General features: G+C 47.1%; 1 protein-coding gene across 2 annotated transcripts in view; it reads right to left on the minus strand.

The window, feature by feature from the left end:
- The window catches only part of LOC106569655 (guanine nucleotide-binding protein G(olf) subunit alpha), a 135,029-nt gene that overhangs the window by 88,257 nt on the left and 27,059 nt on the right, over positions 1-19,713 (minus strand). Inside the window, exons 5-6 of one of the 2 annotated variants that reach the window (XM_045694525.1) lie at positions 19,022-19,068; positions 1,939-2,036 (exon numbers count right to left, since the gene is read on the minus strand). In XM_045694525.1, coding sequence (XP_045550481.1) covers positions 1,991-2,036; positions 19,022-19,068 — 93 coding nt within the window. In that variant the 3' untranslated portion in view covers positions 1,939-1,990. The remainder of the gene's footprint in view (positions 1-1,938; positions 2,037-19,021; positions 19,069-19,713) is intronic. The other variant, XM_045694524.1, reaches the window with a different exon arrangement.

Raw genomic sequence — 19,713 nt, forward strand, 5'->3', positions numbered from 1 at the left:
CTATACTACAGCCACTGGTCAACATTACTATACAACACAACTACCACTATACTACAGCCACTGGTCAACATTACAACACAACACAACTACCACTATACTACAGCCACTGGTCAACATTACTATACAACACAACTACCACTATACTACAGCCACTGGTCAACATTACTGTGGGCTGACAAACATAACATTTTCCTAACGTAGAGGTAGGGCGGCACTGTGGGTTAGCAAGCCCATATCTCCATACCTACAGCTGTGTGTGTGTGTGTGTGTGTGTTGTGTGTGTGTTAGCCATATTGCTACATGATGTTAGTGGAATCAGACTTCCTTAGTCATGTTAAGGGAGTAGTTCGCTTTTTTCTTCTTTTTTTTAAAGAACCAAATCTTTATTTTTGACGTAAAATGCAAGTTCTGGAACAGCTCAAGTACAGAATAAAAAATGTATCAATCGCAGAAGAAGAAAAAGAAGCGTCTGGACCCTTCTATAGCATAACATTTACATAAAAAGTAGAGATTTGGTTGTAAAAAACCTGCATTCTCCTTTAAAGACTTAGCATAGAGACTTCCTTAGTAACGTTTAGGAGTTAGGACTTCCTTAGTAACATTTAGGAGTTAGGACTTCCTTAGTAACGTTTAGGAGTTAGGCCAAGGCCTTCCTTAGTAACATTAAGGACTTTAGTAATGGCCAAGGCCAAGAATTGTCACAAAAAAGCCCTATTTTTACACCTAGGTAGGCATCATTCCAGAGTTTCTTGACTGGCACGGTAACACAGAGACTAATAGGACTGACTGAATAGTCTATGGCTGTGTCTAAAATGGCAACCTATTCCCTATTTAGTGCACTACTTTTGACCATGGCCCATAGGGCCCAGGTAAAAAGAAGAGCACTAAATATGGAATAGGGTTCTATTTGGGACACTAACCTATGTGACTAGCTAAGTACACAGTATCTCTCCACCTAGGCTCTACGCTACCATTGGTTTTACAGGTTACCCTCTCTAGGACACAAACAAACATACACCTGTATCAGATATTCACATCGTGGTTAACATCTGTGAAGCTTTAAATATATTACCCAGAGAGGACACGGACTACAAAAGGCAAAGGTAAAGAAGTGAAAGTAGGCTAACTGTTTTAGCGATATCACTCACTGATTCAACACAAACAATGCAAAGTCAGCAACTCACATCACCAAGCACCACCCTGGTTGAAATGTTCTGACAACCTCAAAACTGCTTCCTTGTGCACCCCGTTAAAGGAAAAGGAGGCCTAAAGCTTCCTGATATAACGTTTCTGCAGACCGTTAACGTTAGGAACAGCTCCCACAACCAGCTGATAGCTAGGCTTAACGTTAGGAACAGCTCCCACAACCAGCTGATAGCTAGGCTTAACGCTAGGAACAGCTCCCACAACCAGCTGATAGCTAGGCTTAACGCTAGGAACAGCTCCCACAACCAGCTGATAGCTAGGCTTAACGTTAGGAACAGCTCCCACAACCAGCTGATAGCTAGGCTTAACGTTAGGAACAGCTCCCACAACCAGCTGATAGCTAGGCTTAACGCTAGGAACAGCTCCCACAACCAGCTGAGAGCTAGGCTTAACGTTAGGAACAGCTCCCACAACCAGCTGAGAGCTAGGCTTAACGCTAGGAACAGCTCCCACAACCAGCTGATAAGCTAGGCTTAACGTTAGGAACAGCTCCCACAACCAGCTGATAAGCTAGGCTTAACGTTAGGAACAGCTCCCACAACCAGCTGATAAGCTAGGCTTAACGTTAGGAACAGCTCCCACAACCAGCTGATAAGCTAGGCTTAACGTTAGGAACAGCTCCCACAACCAGCTGAGAGCTAGGCTTAACGTTAGGAACAGTTCCCACAACCAACAATGCTTTGTGTAGTAGGTAGAGGATGGGAGGTAGACTGCCATGGAGACAGAACTTACTATTGCGCACAGTCGATGAGCTGGTACTCGTTGGACCTTTCGAAGCACGCCTTCACTCCTTCGTCATCCCACAGCTTCTTCGTATGATCAAAAAACTCCTGGACAGAGGGTAGAGAGAGAGAGGACAGAAGGTTAGGAGCAGACCAGAAATCACAATCAAATCGAGAGGAAGTCTCGCGGTTAAGAGTGTTGGGCCAGTAACCGAAAAGGTCGCTGGTTGGAATCCCCAAGCCGTCAATGAATCATAATTTCTCTTATAAGGTCGCTCTGGATAAATTACTAAAATATAAAATCAATCACATTGTATTAATGTAATATACAGGTTGTAGCCTAGTCACTCTCCTAACCCTCAAAAGAAGACCTTTGGAAAGTCAGTCAGTCTCACACAAATACCAGCGGAGGCTCCTCAGAGGAGGAAGGGCAGGACCATCCTCCCCAGTGAATTTCATTAAAATAGAAACATTAAAAATTAAACTCATTTTTAGATAAAACTACACAAAAAATGTTCACGTCACTAAATAACGGATTAACACTGTTTTGCAATGAAGGTCTACAGTAGCCTCAACAGCACTCTGTAGGGTAGCACCATGGTTTAGCTGGAGGACAGCTAGCTTCCATCCTCCTCTGGCTACATTGACTTCAATACAAAACCTAGAAGGTTCATAGTTCTCACACCCTTCCATAAACTTACACAGTAATTATGACAACTTCCGGAGGACATCCTCCAACCTATCAGAGCTCTTGCAGCATGAACTGACATGTTGTCCACCCAATAAAAGGATCAGAGAATGATTATACTACTGAAAACATGAGCAACAGCTAGCTAGCACTGCAGTGCATAAAATGTGGAGAATAGTTGACTCAAAGAGAGAGAAAAAATTGCTGAACCATTTTGAAAAGGCTGGGGCTGGGAGATGGTCTTCCAGGGCGGGGCTGGGAGATGGTCCTCCAGGGCGGGGCTGGGAGATGGTCCTCCAGGGCGGGCCTGTGCATTAGTCCCCAGCCTCTACTACAGTACAGTACCATGCCTCCAACCCCAGCCTCTACTACAGTACCATGTCTCTAACCCCAGCCTCTACTACAGTACAGTACCATGCCTCCAACTCCCAGACTCTACTACAGTACCATGTCTCCAACCCCAGCCTCTACTACAGTACCATGTCTCCAACCCCAGCCTCTTCCACAGTACCATGTCTCCAACCCCAGCCTCTCCTACAGTACCATGTCTCCAACCCCAGCCTCTACTACAGTACCATGTCTCCAACCCCAGCCTCTACTACAGTACCATGTCTCCAACCCCAGCCTCTCCCACAGTACCATGTCTCCAACCCCAGCCTCTCCCACAGTACCATGTCTCCAACCCCAGTCTCTCCTACAGTACCATGTCTCCAACCCCATCCTCTACTACAGTACCATGTCTCCAACCCCAGCCTCTACTACAGTACCATGTCTCCAACCCCAGCCTCTACTACAGTACCATGTCTCCATCCCCAGCCTCTACTACCATACCATGTCTCCAACCCCAGCCTCTACTACCGTACCATGTCTCCAACCCCAGCCTCTACTACCGTACCATGTCTCCAACCCCAGCCTCTACTACAGTACCATGTCTCCAACCCCAGCCTCTCCCACAGTACCATGTCTCCAATCCCAGCCTCTACTACAGTACCATGTCTCCAACCCTAGCCTCTACTACAGTACCATGTCTCCAACCCCAGCCTCTACTACAGTACAGTACCATGTCTCCAACCCCAGCCTCTACTACAGTACCATGTCTCCAACCCCAGCCTCTCCTACAGTACCATGCCTCCAACCCCCAGGCTCTACTACAGTACCATGTCTCCAACCCCAGCCTCTACTACAGTACCATGTCTCCAACCCCAGCCTCTACTACAGTACAGTACCATGTCTCCAACCCCAGCCTCTCCTACAGTACCATGCCTCCAACCCCAGCCTCTACTACAGTACCATGTCTCCAACCCCAGCCTCTACTACAGTACCATGTCTCCAACCCCAGCCTCTACTACAGTACAGTACCATGCCTCCAACCCCAGCCTCTACTACAGTACCATGTCTCCAACCCCAGCCTCTACTACAGTACCATGCCTCCAACTCCAGCCTCTACTACAGTACCATGTCTCCAACCCCAGCCTCTACTACAGTACAGTACCATGCCTCCAACTCCAGTCTCTCCTACAGTACCATGTCTCCAACCCCAGCCTCTACTACAGTACCATGCCTCCAACCCCAGCCTCTACTACAGTATCATGTCTCCAACCCCAGCCTCTACTACAGTACCATGCCTCCAACTCCAGCCTCTACTACAGTACCATGCCTCCAACTCCAGTCTCTACTACAGTACCATGTCTCCAACCCCAGCCTCTACTACAGTACCATGTCTCCAACCCCAGCCTCTACTACAGTACCATGCCTCCAACTCCAGCCTCTACTACAGTACAGTACCATGTCTCCAACCCCAGCCTCTACTACAGTACCATGTCTCCAACCCCAGCCTCTACTACAGTACCACGCCTCCAACACCAGCCTCTACTACGGTACCACGTCTCCAACCCCATCCTCTACTACGGTACCACATCTCCAACCCCAGCCTCTACTACAGTACCATGTCTCCAACCCCAGCCTCTACTACCGTACCATGTCTCCAACCCCAGCCTCTACTACGGTACCATGTCTCCAACCCCAGCCTCTACTACGGTACTACGTCTCCAAGCCCAGTCTCTACTACAGTACCACGCCTCCAACACCAGCCTCTACTACGGTACCACGACTCCAACCCCATCCTCTACTACGGTACCACGTCTCCAACCCCAGCCTCTACTACAGTACCATGTCTCCAACCCCAGCCTCTACTACCGTACCATGTCTCCAACCCCAGCCTCTACTACGGTACCATGTCTCCAACCCCAGCCTCTACTACGGTACTACGTCTCCAAGCCCAGTCTCTACTACGGTACCACGTCTCCATCCCCAGCCTCTACTACGGTACCACGTCTCCATTCCCAGCCTCTACTACGGTACCACGTCTCCAACCCCAGCCTCTACTACAGTACCATGTCTCCATCCCCAGCCTCTCCTACGGTACCATGTCTCCAACCCCAGCCTCTACTACGGTACCATGTCTCCAACCCCAACCTCTACTACGGTACCATGTCTCCATCCCCAGCCTCTACTACCGTACCATGTCTCCAACCCCAGCCTCTACTACAGTACCATGTCTAACCCCAGCCTCTACTACAGTACCATGTCTCCATCCCCAGCCTCTCCTACGGTACCATGTCTCCAACCCCAGCCTCTACTACGGTACCATGTCTTCAACCCCAGCCTCTACTACAGTACCATGTCTCCAACCCCAGCCTCACAATAAATCCATGTAATATAGTCTGTCTACACCATCACAATAAATCCATGTAATATAGTCTGTATACACCATCACAATAAATCCATGTAATATAGTCTACCTACACCATCACAATAAATCCATGTAATATAGTCTACCTACACCATCACAATAAATCCATTATTTATTTTAGACTGGTCTAAGGAAACATGATATGAAGACAATGTAGTCTATTTCAGAAGAACAGAATAGCATCGTCTGAGTCAGTCCGTATGTTAGGTCCTGATGTGGCTGTGCCATATGGCTGTGGGGCTACCCTAGTTCATTAAGCAGACAAGATTTACTTATAATTCCTGTGCCATTATATTTTATTTTTTACTAAAGAACAATACAATTGAACATAGCTGAATAAAAATGAAAGGATATTTTTCCACAAACGTTTTCCAAGGGAGTACGGAAATGCGGCTTTTCTGCGTTGAGCGGTAAAACAAAGAAAACAGGTGGCTCCAACATGTTTATTCAACTGTGATTCAAACATTAGAATGTATTAGAAATCAAAACATACAGCCTGATTGGCCACCAGACAGCCTGGGTGAATGATGACACTGATTATGATGATTTGAAAAAAAAAAAGAAAGTTGAATTCAAAATTTTTTTTTAAATGCATGAGCTTCTCTACAAATCACAATTTGACAAGCACTTGATAATATTCCCACCCATCAGACTATTCTCAATTTGATCTGGTCTTTACACACAGACTACTAATATATGTGTGGAATTATTTTTTATTTTTTTAATGTGTGTATATATATATACAGTGCCTTGCGAAAGTATTCGGCCCACTTGAACTTTTCGACCTTTTGCCACATTTCAGGCTTCAAACATAAAGATATAAAACTGTAATTTTTTGTGAAGAATCAACAACAAGTGGGACACAATTATGAAGTGGAACGAAATTTATTGGATATTTCAAACTTTTTTAACAAATAAAAAACTGAAAAATTGGCCGTGCAAAATTATTCAGCCCCTTTACTTTCAGTGCAGCAAACTCTCTCCAGAAGTTCAGTGAGGATCTCTGAATGATCCAATGTTGACCTAAATGACTAATGATGATAAATAGAATCCACCCGTGTGTAATCAAGTCTCTGTATAAATGCACCTGCTCTGTGATAGTCTCAGAGGTCCGTTTAAAGCGCAGAGAGCATCATGAAGAACAAGGAACACACCAGGCAGGTCCGAGATACTGTTGTGGAGAAGTTTAAAGCCGGATTTGGATACAAAAAGATTTCCCAAGCTTTAAACATCCCAAGGAACACTCTGCAAGCGATAATATTGAAATGGAAGGAGTATCAGACCACTGCAAATCTACGAAGACCCGGCCGTCCCTCTAAACTTTCAGCTCATACAAGGAGAAGACTGATCAGAGATGCAGCCAAGAGGCCCATGATCACTCTGGATGAACTGCAGCGATCTACAGCTGAGGTGGGAGACTCTGTCCATAGGACAACAATCAGTCGTATACTGCACAAATCTGGCCTTTATGGAAGAGTGGCAAGAAGAAAGCCATTTCTTAAAGATATCCATAAAAAGTGTCGTTTAAAGTTTGCCACTAGCCACCTGGGAGACACACCAAACATGTGGAAGAAGGTGCTCTGGTCAGATGAAACCAAAATCGAACTTTTTGGCAACAATGCAAAACGTTATGTTTGGCGTAAAAGCAACACAGCTCATCACCCTGAACACACCATCCCCACTGTCAAACATGGTGGTGGCAGCATCATGGTTTGGGCCTGCTTTTCTTCAGCAGGGGCAGGGAAGATGGTTAAAATTGATGGGAAGATGGATGGAGCCAAATACAGGACCATTCTGGAAGAAAACCTGATGGAGTCTGCAAAAGACCTGAGACTGGGACGGAGATTTGTCTTCCAACAAGACAATGATCCAAAACATAAAGCAAAATCTACAATGGAATGGTTCACAAATAAACATATCCAGGTGTTAGAATGGCCAAGTCAAAGTCCAGACCTGAATCCAATCGAGAATCTGTGGAAAGAACTGAAAACTGCTGTTCACAAACGCTCTCCATCCAACCTCACTGAGCTCGAGCTGTTTTGCAAGGAGGAAGGGCAAAAATTTCAGTCTCTCGATGTGCAAAACTGATAGAGACATACCCCAAGCGACTTACAGCTGTAATCGCAGCAAAAGGTGGCGCTACAAAGTATTAACTTAAGGGGGCTGAATAATTTTGCACGCCCAATTTTTCAGTTTTATATTTGTTAAAAAAGTTTGAAATATCCAATAAATTTCGTTCCACTTCATGATTGTGTCCCACTTGTTGTTGATTCTTCACAAAAAATTACAGTTTTATATCTTTATGTTTGAAGCCTGAAATGTGGCAAAAGGTCGAAAAGTTCAAGGGGGCCGAATACTTTCGCAAGGCACTGTATATATATCTCAAAAACATAAAGGGAACACTAAAATAACACATCCTAGATCTGAATGAATGAAATACTTTTTTCTTTACATAGTTGAATGTGCTGACAACAAAATCACACAAAAATATTCAATGGAAATCCAATTTATCAACCCATGGAGGTCTGGATTTGGAATCACACTCAAAATTAAAGTGGAAAACCACACTACAGGCTGATCTAACTTTGATGTAATGTCCTTAAAACAAGTCAAAATGAGGCTCAGTAGTGTGTGTGGCCTCCACGTGCCTGTATGACCTCCCTACAACGCCTGGGCATGCTCCTGATGAGGTGGCGGATGGTCTCCTGAGGGATCTCCTCCCAGACCTGGACTAAAGCATCCGCCAACTCCTGGACAGTCTGTGGTCCAACGTGGCGTTGGTGGATGGAGCGAGACATGATGTTCCAGATGTGCTCAATTGGATTCAGGTCTGGGGAACGGGCAGGCCAGTCCATAGCATCAATGCCTTCCTCTTGCAGTAACTGCTGACACACTCCAGCCACATGAGGTCTAGCATTGTCTTGCATTAGGAGGAACCCAGGGCCAACCGCACCAGCATATGGTCTCACAAGGGGTCTGAGGATCTCATCTCGGTACCTAATGGCAGTCAGGCTACCTCTGGCGAGCACATGGAGGGCTGTGCGGCCCCCCAAAGAAATGCCACCCCACACCATGACTGACCCACCGCCAAACCGGTCATGCTGGAGGATGTTGCAGGCAGCAGAACGTTCTCCACGGCGTCTCCAGACTCTGTCACGTCTGTCACATGTGCTCAGTGTGAACCTGCTTTCATCTGTGAAGAGCACAGGGCGCCAGTGGCGAATTTGCCAATCTTGGTGTTCTCTAGCAAATGCCAAACGTCCTGCACGGTGTTGGGCTGTAAGCACAACCCCCACCTGTGGACGTTGGGCCCTCATACCACCCTCATGGAGTCTGTTTCTGACCGTTTGAGCAGACACATGCACATTTGTGGCCTGCTGGAGGTCATTTTGCAGGGCTCTGGCAGTGCTCCTCCTGCTCCTCCTTGCACAAAGGCGGAGGTAGCGGTCCTGCTGCTGGGTTGTTGCCCTCCTACAGCCTCCTCCACGTCTCCTGATGTACTGGCCTGTCTCCTGGTAGCGCCTCCATGCTCTGGGCACTACGCTGACAGACACAGCAAACCTTCTTGCCACAGCTTGCATTGATGTGCCATCCTGGATGTGCCATCCTGAGCCACTTGTGTGGGTTGTAGACTTCGTCTCATGCTACCACTAGAGTGAAAGCACCGCCAGCATTCAAAAGTGACCAAAACATCAGCCAGGAAGCATAAGAACTGAGAAGTGGTCTGTGGTCCCCACCTGCAGAACCACTGCTTTATTGGGGGTGTCTTGCTTATTGCCTATAATTTCCACCTGTTGTCTATTCCATTTGCACAACAGCATGTGAAATGTATTGTCAATCAGTGTTGCTTCCTAAGTGGACAGTTTGATTTCACAGAAGTGTGATTGACTTGGAGTTACATTGTGTTGTTTAAGTGTTCCCTTTATTTTTTTGAGCAGTGTGTATATATATATATATATATATTTAATATATATATTTAATAATATATTAGGAAGTCATCAGTAGCCTGCACTCGAATAGCAAATGGAGATTACATACGATTATGTTTTTAATATTACAGGTACGCTACACCGGTTGTAAAGTGGATTAATGTGCTTCAATGTGGGGCGGCAGCGTAGCCTAGTGGTTAGAGCATTGGGCCAGTAACCGAAAGGTTGCAAGATCGAATCCCCGAGCTGACAAGGTACAAAATCTGGCATTCTACCCCTGAACAAGACTGTTCCTAGGCTGTCATTGAAAATAAGAATTTGTTCTTAACTGACTTGCTTAGTTAAATGAAGGTTAAAAATGTATGAATTGAGTAATAAATATAGCAGCATGAGAAAGCTGAGATCGCTTCTTTTTAAATAGTGTCCAGTCAGAACTCGACCTTTGACACGTGATCGCACAATGACTGGGGTTATAAGGTTCTCTAGGCTCTGTATTCTCGAAGTATCTTCCAGGGGTCCTAGGCCTATAGGCTACATGTTGAGTTATTTGGTCACTTTAGTTGTAATACAAACCTTATCTAAACATATAGGGCTACTAACCTTATTAAAACATATAGGACTATGGGATACTAACCTTATTAAAACATATAGGACTATGGGCTAGGCTACATGAGGTGTGATACTAACCTTATTAAAACATATAGGACTATGGGATACTAACCTTATTAAACATATAGGACTATGGGATACTAACCTTATTAAACATATAGGAGTATGGGCTACTAACCTTATTAAAACATATAGGAGTATGGGCTACTAACCTTATTAAAACATATAGGACTATGGGATACTAACCTTATTAAACATATAGGACTATGGGCTAGGCTACATGAGGTGTGATACTAACCTTATTAAACATATAGGACTATGGGATACTAACCTTATTAAACATATAGGACTATGGGATACTAACCTTATTAAACATATAGGAGTATGGGCTACTAACCTTATTAAAACATATAGGACTATGGGATACTAACCTTATTAAACATATAGGACTATGGGCTAGGCTACATGAGGTGTGATACTAACCTTATTAAACATATAGGATTATGGGCTACTAACCTTATTAAAACATATAGGACTATGGGCTACTAACCTTATTAAAACATATAGGACTATGGGCTACTAACCTTATTAAAACATATAGGACTATGGGCTACTAACCTTATTAAAATATATAGGACTATGGGCTACTAACCTTATTTAAACATATAGGACTATGGGATACTAACCTTATTTAAACATATAGGTTTATGGCTGGGCTACATGATGCTACTATGATTTGAAAAAGCGGCAGAGAAAATAAGGCACGGGATGTTTCTGGACTTAGACTGCACGCGGTGGGCGCCATTCACGCGGTGGGCGCCGTACACGCGGTGGGCGCCGTTCACAAGTGATAATATTGGCACCCATCAGACTATTCTTGATTTAATCTTGTCTTTACATATACAAAATAATATATGTGTGAAATTAGTTTTGATTTACGAAATGGGCCATTTTCATGCTGATGTCAGAACTAAAAAATGCAGGAGGCCTGGTTCTGGGCGTAGGCACAGGATTGACCAGGATGGGGAGACATGCAGGAGGCCTGGTTCTGGGCGCAGGCACAGGATAGACCGGGTCCTGAAGACGCACTGGAGGTCTAGAGTGCACAGCCTGCACAACCCGTCCTGGCTCGATGCCCAATCTCCCCCGGCAGATGTTAGGAGCTGGGATGTAGCGCACCGGGCTCTCCATGCGTACTGGGGACACCGTGCGCTTTAATGCATAACACGGTGCCTGACCAGTACTACGTTGCCTCCTGTAAGCACGGGGAGCTGGCTCAGGTCTCCAACCTGACTCTGCCACACTTCCCGTGTGCCCCCCTCCAAAACAAATGTTGGGGCTGCCTCTCGGGCTTCCTTCCCAGCCGTGTTCCCTCATACCGTTGCCGTTGGTCCTTCTCTCCTGCTGCCTCCACTCTTCTGAGTGCCTCTACCTGTTCCCATGGGAGGCGATCCCTTCCGACCAGGATCTCTTCCCAAGTGTAGGATCCCTTGCCGTCCAGGATGTCCTCCCATGTCCACAAAACAAGAAACTGACAGCCAAACAGTCCTGTCAGGTGAAACACAATGACAGAAACAATTACCCACAAAACCCCAACGGAAAAACATGCACTTGTGTGACTCCCAATCAACCACAACGAACTTCAGCTGTGCCTGATTGGGAGCCACACACGGCCCAAAACAAAGAAATACAAAAACATAGAAAAATAACATAGAACGCCCACCCAATGTAACACCCTGGCCTAACCAAAATAAAGAACAAAAAAAAACCTCTCTATGGCCAGGGCGTTACAGGGGTACACTTTTACCCCCAGTTCATTTTCATGCGAGTTAGGTAGGCTATATTCCTGTTGTGAAGTGAAACAATGTGCTTAATTTTAGGAAAGTCTAAAAAAATAATATAGTAGGCCTAGCCTATAGAAAGCTGACGGGATCTCGTGTGACATTGGGCTGCTGAATAAATGCATTGTTGCTGCTGTGCCCTAAAGAGCTACTGATCACACACACAGAGAGAGAGTTCACTGTTGTTGCTCATCTCCAAAATCATCCTTTTCAATACTAGGACCCAGTTTGGGGTGATCTCCCCTTGGAGAAAGCCATAGGCTACAGCAGGGGTGAGCGACATACGAGCCCATTCAATCCAGCACACAGGAGGTTTGGGTTAAAAAAAATGTATAGTCCGGGTATATGTGGGAACTCCTTCAAGACTGTTGGAAAAGTATTCCACGTGAAGGTGGTTGAGAGAATGCCAAGAGTGTGCAAAGCTGTCATCAAGGCAAAGGGTGGCTACTTTGAAGAACCTCAAATATAAAATATATTTTTATTTAACTATTTTGGTTACTATATGATTCCATATGTGTTATTTCATAGTTTTGATGTCTTCACCATTATTCGACACTATGGAAAATAAAGAAAAACCCTGGAATGAGTAGGTGTGTCCAAACTTTTGACTGGTACTGTAAGTAATCGTATGAATGTTTATTTCCAATTGAAAATGTTTTTTTTCTAGCAGTCGAGCATGTCACAGTCACACAGTAGAGTTCAGAAAATATTCACTACATAAACTAAAGTAAACATTAAAGTAACACAAAATAACAATGAGGCTATATACAGGGGGTACTGAGTCAATGTGCAGGGGTACAGGTTAGTTGAGGTAATTTGTACATGTAGGTAGGGGTAAATGTAAATTGTTCGGGTGGCCATTCAATTAATTGTTCAGCAGTCTTATGGCTTGGGGATAGAAGCTGTTTAGAAGCCTCTTGGACCTTGACTTGGCGCTCCGGTACCGCTTGCCATGCGGTAGCAGAGAGGACAGTCTATGACTTGGGTGACTGGAGTCTGACAATTTTTAGAGCCTTCCTCTGACACCGCCTGGTATAGAGGTCCTGGATGGCAGGCACCTTAGCCCCAGCTGATGTACTGGGCCGTACACACTACCCTCTGTAGCGCCTTACGGTCAGATGCCGAGCAGTTGACATACCAGGCGGTGATGCAAACAGTCAGGATCCTCTCGATGGTGCAGCTGTAGAACTTTTTGAGGATCTGAGGAATTCAAAGCACTTCATTCATCAGAAATGAGCGCTACGGGGCAGTAGTCATTTAGGCAGATACCTTCACTTTATTGGGAACAGCCAGCCGGGTCATTCTCATGAAACGTTTTTATTTATTTTACACATTTTTCTCCCCCATTTCGTGATATCCAAATTGGTAGTTACAGTATGGTCCCATCACTGCAACTCCTGTACGGACTCGGGAGAGGCAAAGGTCAAGAGCCGTGCGTCCTCCGAAACACAACCAACCAAGCCGCACTGCCTCTCGACACACCGCTCGCCCAACCCGGAAGCTAGCCGCACCCATGGGTCGGAGGAAACACCATACACCTGGCAACCGTGTCAGCGTGCATGCGCCACAGGAGTCGCCAGAGTGCGATGGGACAAGGACAACCTGGCCGGCCAAATCCTCCCCCAACCCGGACAACCAAACAATTCTCAAGTGTCATTTTTCATGAAATTTCCTCTTGGATCACTGAGATTTGGATCTTTACTTATATTTTTTGATCAGATAGTATGCATTTTACCACAATTTCCACAAAATTCCCATTACCTCAACAGTCCAAAAAAAGTTATAAACAAATCAATATTTTTTAAAACATTGCTCCCCTAACAAAAATGCCTGAGTTAATCATAACACTGAAAATACAAATATTAAAAATGTAATTATGAAAATGAATAAAAAAAATCTGACTTTATCCCCAATTTGTGCTTTTTAGTCATTTCGGTAATGAGAAGACCAGGTGTGGTAAAGGGGGTGTTGGAGAATAAGAACCTCATTCTGAAGACAACAGAGAATAAACGTTTTCTACTCTAGATGATGCATCATGGGAGAATAAAACTTTTTACAGGAACTAGAAAAAGTGTTTTACGGTAATGAGACACGCCTACAGACCAGTGTTTTGTACGTAATAAATAGTATAATTTAATGTAAACGTCAACTAGTTCCTGTAAAAATACATTTTTATTATTTATGGACAAACTACACCAACAGTGTTTAAAACTGGTTTCATGAAAATCGGTCAGCCCTACAGAAACTCATGATAGCCATGCTCCCTACTTTTATTAGATTGCAAAAAGATCTACATTAGATAACAGTCACACAGAGCACGTGCTTGAGCACACACAGACACGCTCATGTGTTACACCAGTTAAAGAAAACTACAGGGGAGGGAGGGAGGGAGGGGGGCAGGGGGAGAGAGAGGGTGAGAGAGAGGGTGAGAGAAAGAGAGAGAGAGAGAGAGAGGGGGGAGAGAGAGAATCTTTCATAACATCTTCCTTGATCCACCAAACTGCAAAAGTATCAAAGATGAATGGATACACTTTACATTAGTAAACTTTATAAAGGGTTTATAGGTATATTGAATGAACTAAATCATTAAATCACATCTAATTTCATTCATCACATGCTTCACAAACAGGTGTAGACTAATAGTGAAATGCTTACGGGCCCTTCCCAACAATGCAGAGAGAAAAATACATTTTGAAAAATAAAACACACAATAATGAATCCACAGTGAGTAACGATAACTTGGCTACATACAGAGAGAACAGTCTATGTCTCGGGTGGCTGGAGTCTTCCTCTGACACCGCCTGGTATAGAGGACTAGTTTATAGACAGAGAACAGTCTATGGCTTGGGTCTTCCTCGGACACCGCCTGGTATAGAGGACTAGTTTAGTTAGAAGACTGTTAATCATTAATTTATAGATTCTTTATGAATCAGTGTTAAACAGATATAACATACTTCCTTCAAAGTGGAGGGAACCTAGCCTACATACTTCCTTCAAAAGTGGAGGGAACCTAGCCTACATACTTCCTTCAAAGTGGAGGGAACCTAGCCTACATACTTCCTTCAAAGTGGAGGGAACCTAGCCTACATACTTCCTTCAAAGTGGAGGGAACCTAGCCTACATACTTCCTTCAAAAGTGGAGGGAACCTAGCCTACATACTTCCTTCAAAGTGGAGGGAATCTAGCCTACATACTTCCTTCAAAAGTGGAGGGAACCTAGCCTACATACTTCCTTCAAAGTGGAGGGAACCTAGCCTACATACTTCCTTTAAAAGTGGAGGGAACCTAGCCTACATACTTCCTTCAAAAGTGTAGGGAACCTAGCCTACATACTTCCTTCAAAAGTGTAGGGAACCTAGCCTACATACTTCCTTTAAAGTGGAGGGAACCTAGCCTACATTCAATAGTTCCTTAAACGTTTACAACAAATTTTTAAATCCATATTATTCAATTAGTGTACACACACTGCTCATGCGTGTCTGCATTGCCAAGGGCTAAAATAGAAATCAGTTCTATGTGACACAGATCGCGCTGCAAGTCCTGCCTCTCCCATCTCCTCATTGGTTTATAGAAGCAGGTACCCACGTGCCATCTCCTCATTGGTTATACCCACGTGGGTGATTGAAAGACGAACTGTGTTGTCGGTTGTCGTGGTAATACTATGAAAGTTTTGTAGCCAATCACCATATAAGTTCAAAGAAGAAAAAGCCCAGAAGGAGGAGAGATAACTAGAAATCGGTTTCGGTTGACCGTTTTATGCGTGGATTAAGTGTCAGAGTAGAGGACATTGTGCATTTCAGGTAAAATAACAACTCAATGTTTATTACCCAAGACAAATTAGCTAGCAACAGCAAGCTAGCTAGATAAATTGCCATAAATGTTTAATGCTTTTCGACCTGTCCCCAAATTAATGTAATTGGTTCAGAGTTTGTTTTGATATTTTAACCTGCGTGCCGTGATCTCGTTTGGTGTGGGGGACAAAATAAATGTATGCACGATGGCGCACGCGCACAGCCGGTTTGGGTTCCGTGTTAGGACATACTGAAAATTAGCTCCCTGGATGCACTTCCTATGGCTTCCACAGGGTGTCAGTAGTCTATGTTCAAGGTTTCAGGCTTGTAACTTCCAAAACAAATAAGACATATCAGTTTTAATAGAGGGACACAGTCTTGGAAATTCGTGTTTGCGTGCGCCATGAAGACAGAACCCACCTGCTAAAATCGGTTTTCTATTGAACATACTTTTTTCCGTAAGAAATATTACAGTATCTGAGGAGTAAAGAGAAATGTATTTTGATTTGTTGAAACAAAGTTTAGGGGTAGATTTTTGAATTCCTTTCCCTGCATGTTGAACGAGTGGATTACTCAAATCGATGGAACCAACTAAACAGACTTTTTGGGATATAAAGAAGGATTTTATCTAACAAAATTACACTACATGTTATAGCTGGGTGTCACGTCCTGACCAGCAGATGGAGCTGTTGTTGTAGTTTTGGGGTCAGGACGTGGCAGTCTTGTGTTCTGTGTTGGTCTTGTGGCTCCTAATCAGGAACAGCTGGGGATCGTTGTTCCTGATTGGGAGTCATATATGTAGGAGTATGTTTGTCACTTGGGTTTGTGGGTAGTTGTTTTTACACTGCGTGTATAGCCTGTAAAACTGCTACTGTTGTCACCGTCATAGTTTTTTTCAAGTGGATGCTTTACTCTTTTTTTGGTAATAAAATAACCATGAGTATTCACATACCTGCTGCGCCTTGGTCCATTCATGAAGACAACCGTTACAGAACTACCCACCACCAAAGGACCAAGCAGCAGAAGAGGAGGAAGCCACAGGAGAAGGAAATGGAAGAATGGACCTGGCAGGACGAGAGAAAATTCTGGGCGGACAAGTTAAGGGAGCTAAGGGAACCCGAGAGGCAGCCCCAAGATTTTTTTTTGGGGGGGCACACGGGTAGTTTGGCCAGGCCAGGGAAGAGCCGTAAGCCAGCTACCCGTGACTACAGGGAGGTGCGTACGAGGTGGAGGGCGTCATGTTACGCTGAGGTGCGCACCATCTCGCCTATACGGACGCACAGCCCAGTGCGCCCAGTACCAGCGCCCCGCAGGTGCCAGGGCAAGGGGAGCATCGAGCCGGAAGGGGTGATGCCAACCCTGCACTCAAGACCGCCAGTGCGCCCTTTCGGTCCGGTGTTTCCCGCTAGACACACTAGCATGGAGGTGCGTGTCTCCAGGCTGGTACGTCCAATACCTGCCCCACGCATCAGGAGTCAACAGTCGTCAACGGAGCTGCCCGCCAGTCAACAGTCGTCAACGGAGCTGCCCGCCAGTCAACAGTCGTCGGAGCTGCCCGCCAGTCAACAGTCGTCGGAGCTGCCCGCCAGTCAACAGTCGTCGGAGCTGCCCGCCAGGCAACAGTCGTCGGAGCTGCCCGCCAGTCAACAGTCGTCGGAGCTGCCCGCCAGTCAACAGTCGCCGGACTGCGCTGAACTGCCGGAGTGGTCGGACTGCGCTGAACTGCCGGAGTGGTCGGACTGCGCTGAACTGCCGGAGTGGCCGGACTGCGCTGAACTGCCGGAGTGGTCGGACTGCCCTGAACTGCCGGAGTGGCCGGACTGCCCTGTTCTGCCGGAGTGGCCGGACTGCCCTGTTCTGCCGGAGTGGCCGGACTGCCCTGTTCTGCCGGAGTGGCCGGACTGCCCTGTTCTGCCGGAGTGGCCGGACTGCCCTGTTCTGCCGGAGTGGCCGGACTGCCCTGTTCTGCCAGAGTGGCCGGACTGCCCTGTTCTGCCAGAGTGGCCGGACTGCCCTGTTCTGCCAGAGTGGCCGGACTGCCCTGTTCTGCCAGAGTGGCCGGACTGCCCGGTTCTGCCAGAGGTGCCCGCCTGCCCTGATCTGCCAGGGTGCCCGGCCTGTCAGGATCAGCCCGAGGGGTCCTCCTGCCCTTCGGTCCAGCCCGAGTGGTCCTCCTGCCCTCCGGTCCAGCCCGAGTGGCCCGCATGCCTTCCGGCCCAGCCCGAGTGGCCCGCATGCCTTCCGGCCCAGCCCGAGTGGCCCGCATGCCTTCCGGCCCAGCCCGAGTGGCCCGCATGCCTTCCGGCCCAGCCCGAGTGGCCCGCATGCCTTCCGGCCCAGCCCGAGTGGCCCGCATGCCTTCCGGCCCAGCCCGAGGGGCCCGCATGCCTTCCGGCCCAGCCCGAGTGGCCCGCATGCCTTCCGGCCCAGCCCGAGTGGCCCGCATGCCTTCCGGCCCAGCCCGAGGGGCCCTCCTGCTCTCCGGCCCAGCCCGAGGGGCCCTCCTGCTCTCCGGCCCAGGCCGAGGGGCCCTCCTGCTCTCCGGCCCAGCCCGAGGGGCCCTCCTGCTCTCCGGCCCAGCCCGAGGGGCCCTCCTGCTCTCCGGCCCAGCCCGAGGGGCCCTCCTGCTCTCCGGCCCAGCCCGAGGGGCCCTCCTGCTCTCCGGCCCAGCCCGAGGGGCCCTCCTGCTCTCCGGCCCAGCCCGAGGGGCCCTCCTGTCCCCCGGCCCAGCCCGAGGGGCCCTCCTGTCCCCCGGCCCAGCCCGAGGGGCCCTCCTGTCCCCCGGCCCAGCCCGAGGGGGCCCTCCTGTCCCCCGGCCCAGCCCGAGGGGCCCTCCTGTCCCCCGGCCCAGCCCGAGGGGCCCTCCTGTCCCCCGGCCCAGCCCGAGGGGCCCTCCTGTCCTCCGGCCCGGCTCGAGGGGTCCGTCTGCCTGGCGCAGCTATCGGCTCCACCGAAGTGGGCGACGCCGAGGGTGGAGCAGGGTCCACGTCCTGCACCGGAGCCACCTCCAGGATAGGTGGGTTGGGGAGGGAGGGTGTAGCACAGTGCCGTCGGTGACGGCAGCCACCCTCCCTTCCCTCCCTTATTGTTTAGGGGTTATTGTTTATGGGTTTTGTTGGGGATTTTTGTTTGTTGGTGTTTTTTCATTGTTAGGTGCATTCCGGGGTCTGCACCTTGAGGGGGGGGGGTACTGTCACGTCCTGACCAGCAGATGGAGCTGTTGTTGTAGTTTTGGGGTCAGGACGTGGCAGTCTTGTGTTCTGTGTTGGTCTTGTGGCTCCTAATCAGGAACAGCTGGGGATCGTTGTTCCTGATTGGGAGTCATATATGTAGGAGTATGTTTGTCACTTGGGTTTGTGGGTAGTTGTTTTTACACTGCGTGTATAGCCTGTAAAACTGCTACTGTTGTCACCGTCATTGTTTTTTTCAAGTGGATGCTTTACTCTTTTTTTGGTAATAAAATAACCATGAGTATTCACATACCTGCTGCGCCTTGGTCCATTCATGAAGACAACCGTTACACTGGGACCCTTTGGATGACAAATCAGAGGAAGATTTTTAAAAAGTGAATATTTAATCGCTATTTGTGAATCGCATGGCATGCTTTCGATGTAATGGCTACTGTAAATCAGACAGTGCAGTTAGATTAACAGGAATTTAAGCTTCCAACCAATATAAGACCCTTATATGTACCTAAATGTTTAATATCCATCATTTTTATGATTATGAAGTTGTCCCGCGAGCGGAACACCTAGCCTTCAGAATTAAATCACCAAGTAGCCTAGAGCTGAGGGCAGTACACTGGGAGGAAAACGATTAGGTCAGATTCAAGCACCGTCTGAAAGGAAAAGGATGACCAGCATCATGAGAGAGGCTGAGAAGTATCTCTTTCTGTGGATATGAACCCCAGTGGCATGAGGTGACAATGTAGTGGTGACACCGAGGCCTGAGCTAAGCGATGTGGTGATGAGGATGATGACAAGCCTGGGACACACTAAACACAGAGACATGTTGTTCAGCTAGGTCTGGGAACAGGCCTGTCTCCATCCCCCATGGCAGGGCCACTAGCTCACACACACAGAGAGAGACAGGACCAGTCACACACACACACACGACCAGTCATACACACACACACACACACACACACACACACACACACACACACACACAGAGAC

Source organism: Salmo salar, chromosome ssa14 (genome assembly GCF_905237065.1).
Source record: "Salmo salar chromosome ssa14, Ssal_v3.1, whole genome shotgun sequence".
Classification (NCBI taxonomy): Eukaryota; Metazoa; Chordata; class Actinopteri; order Salmoniformes; family Salmonidae; genus Salmo; species Salmo salar.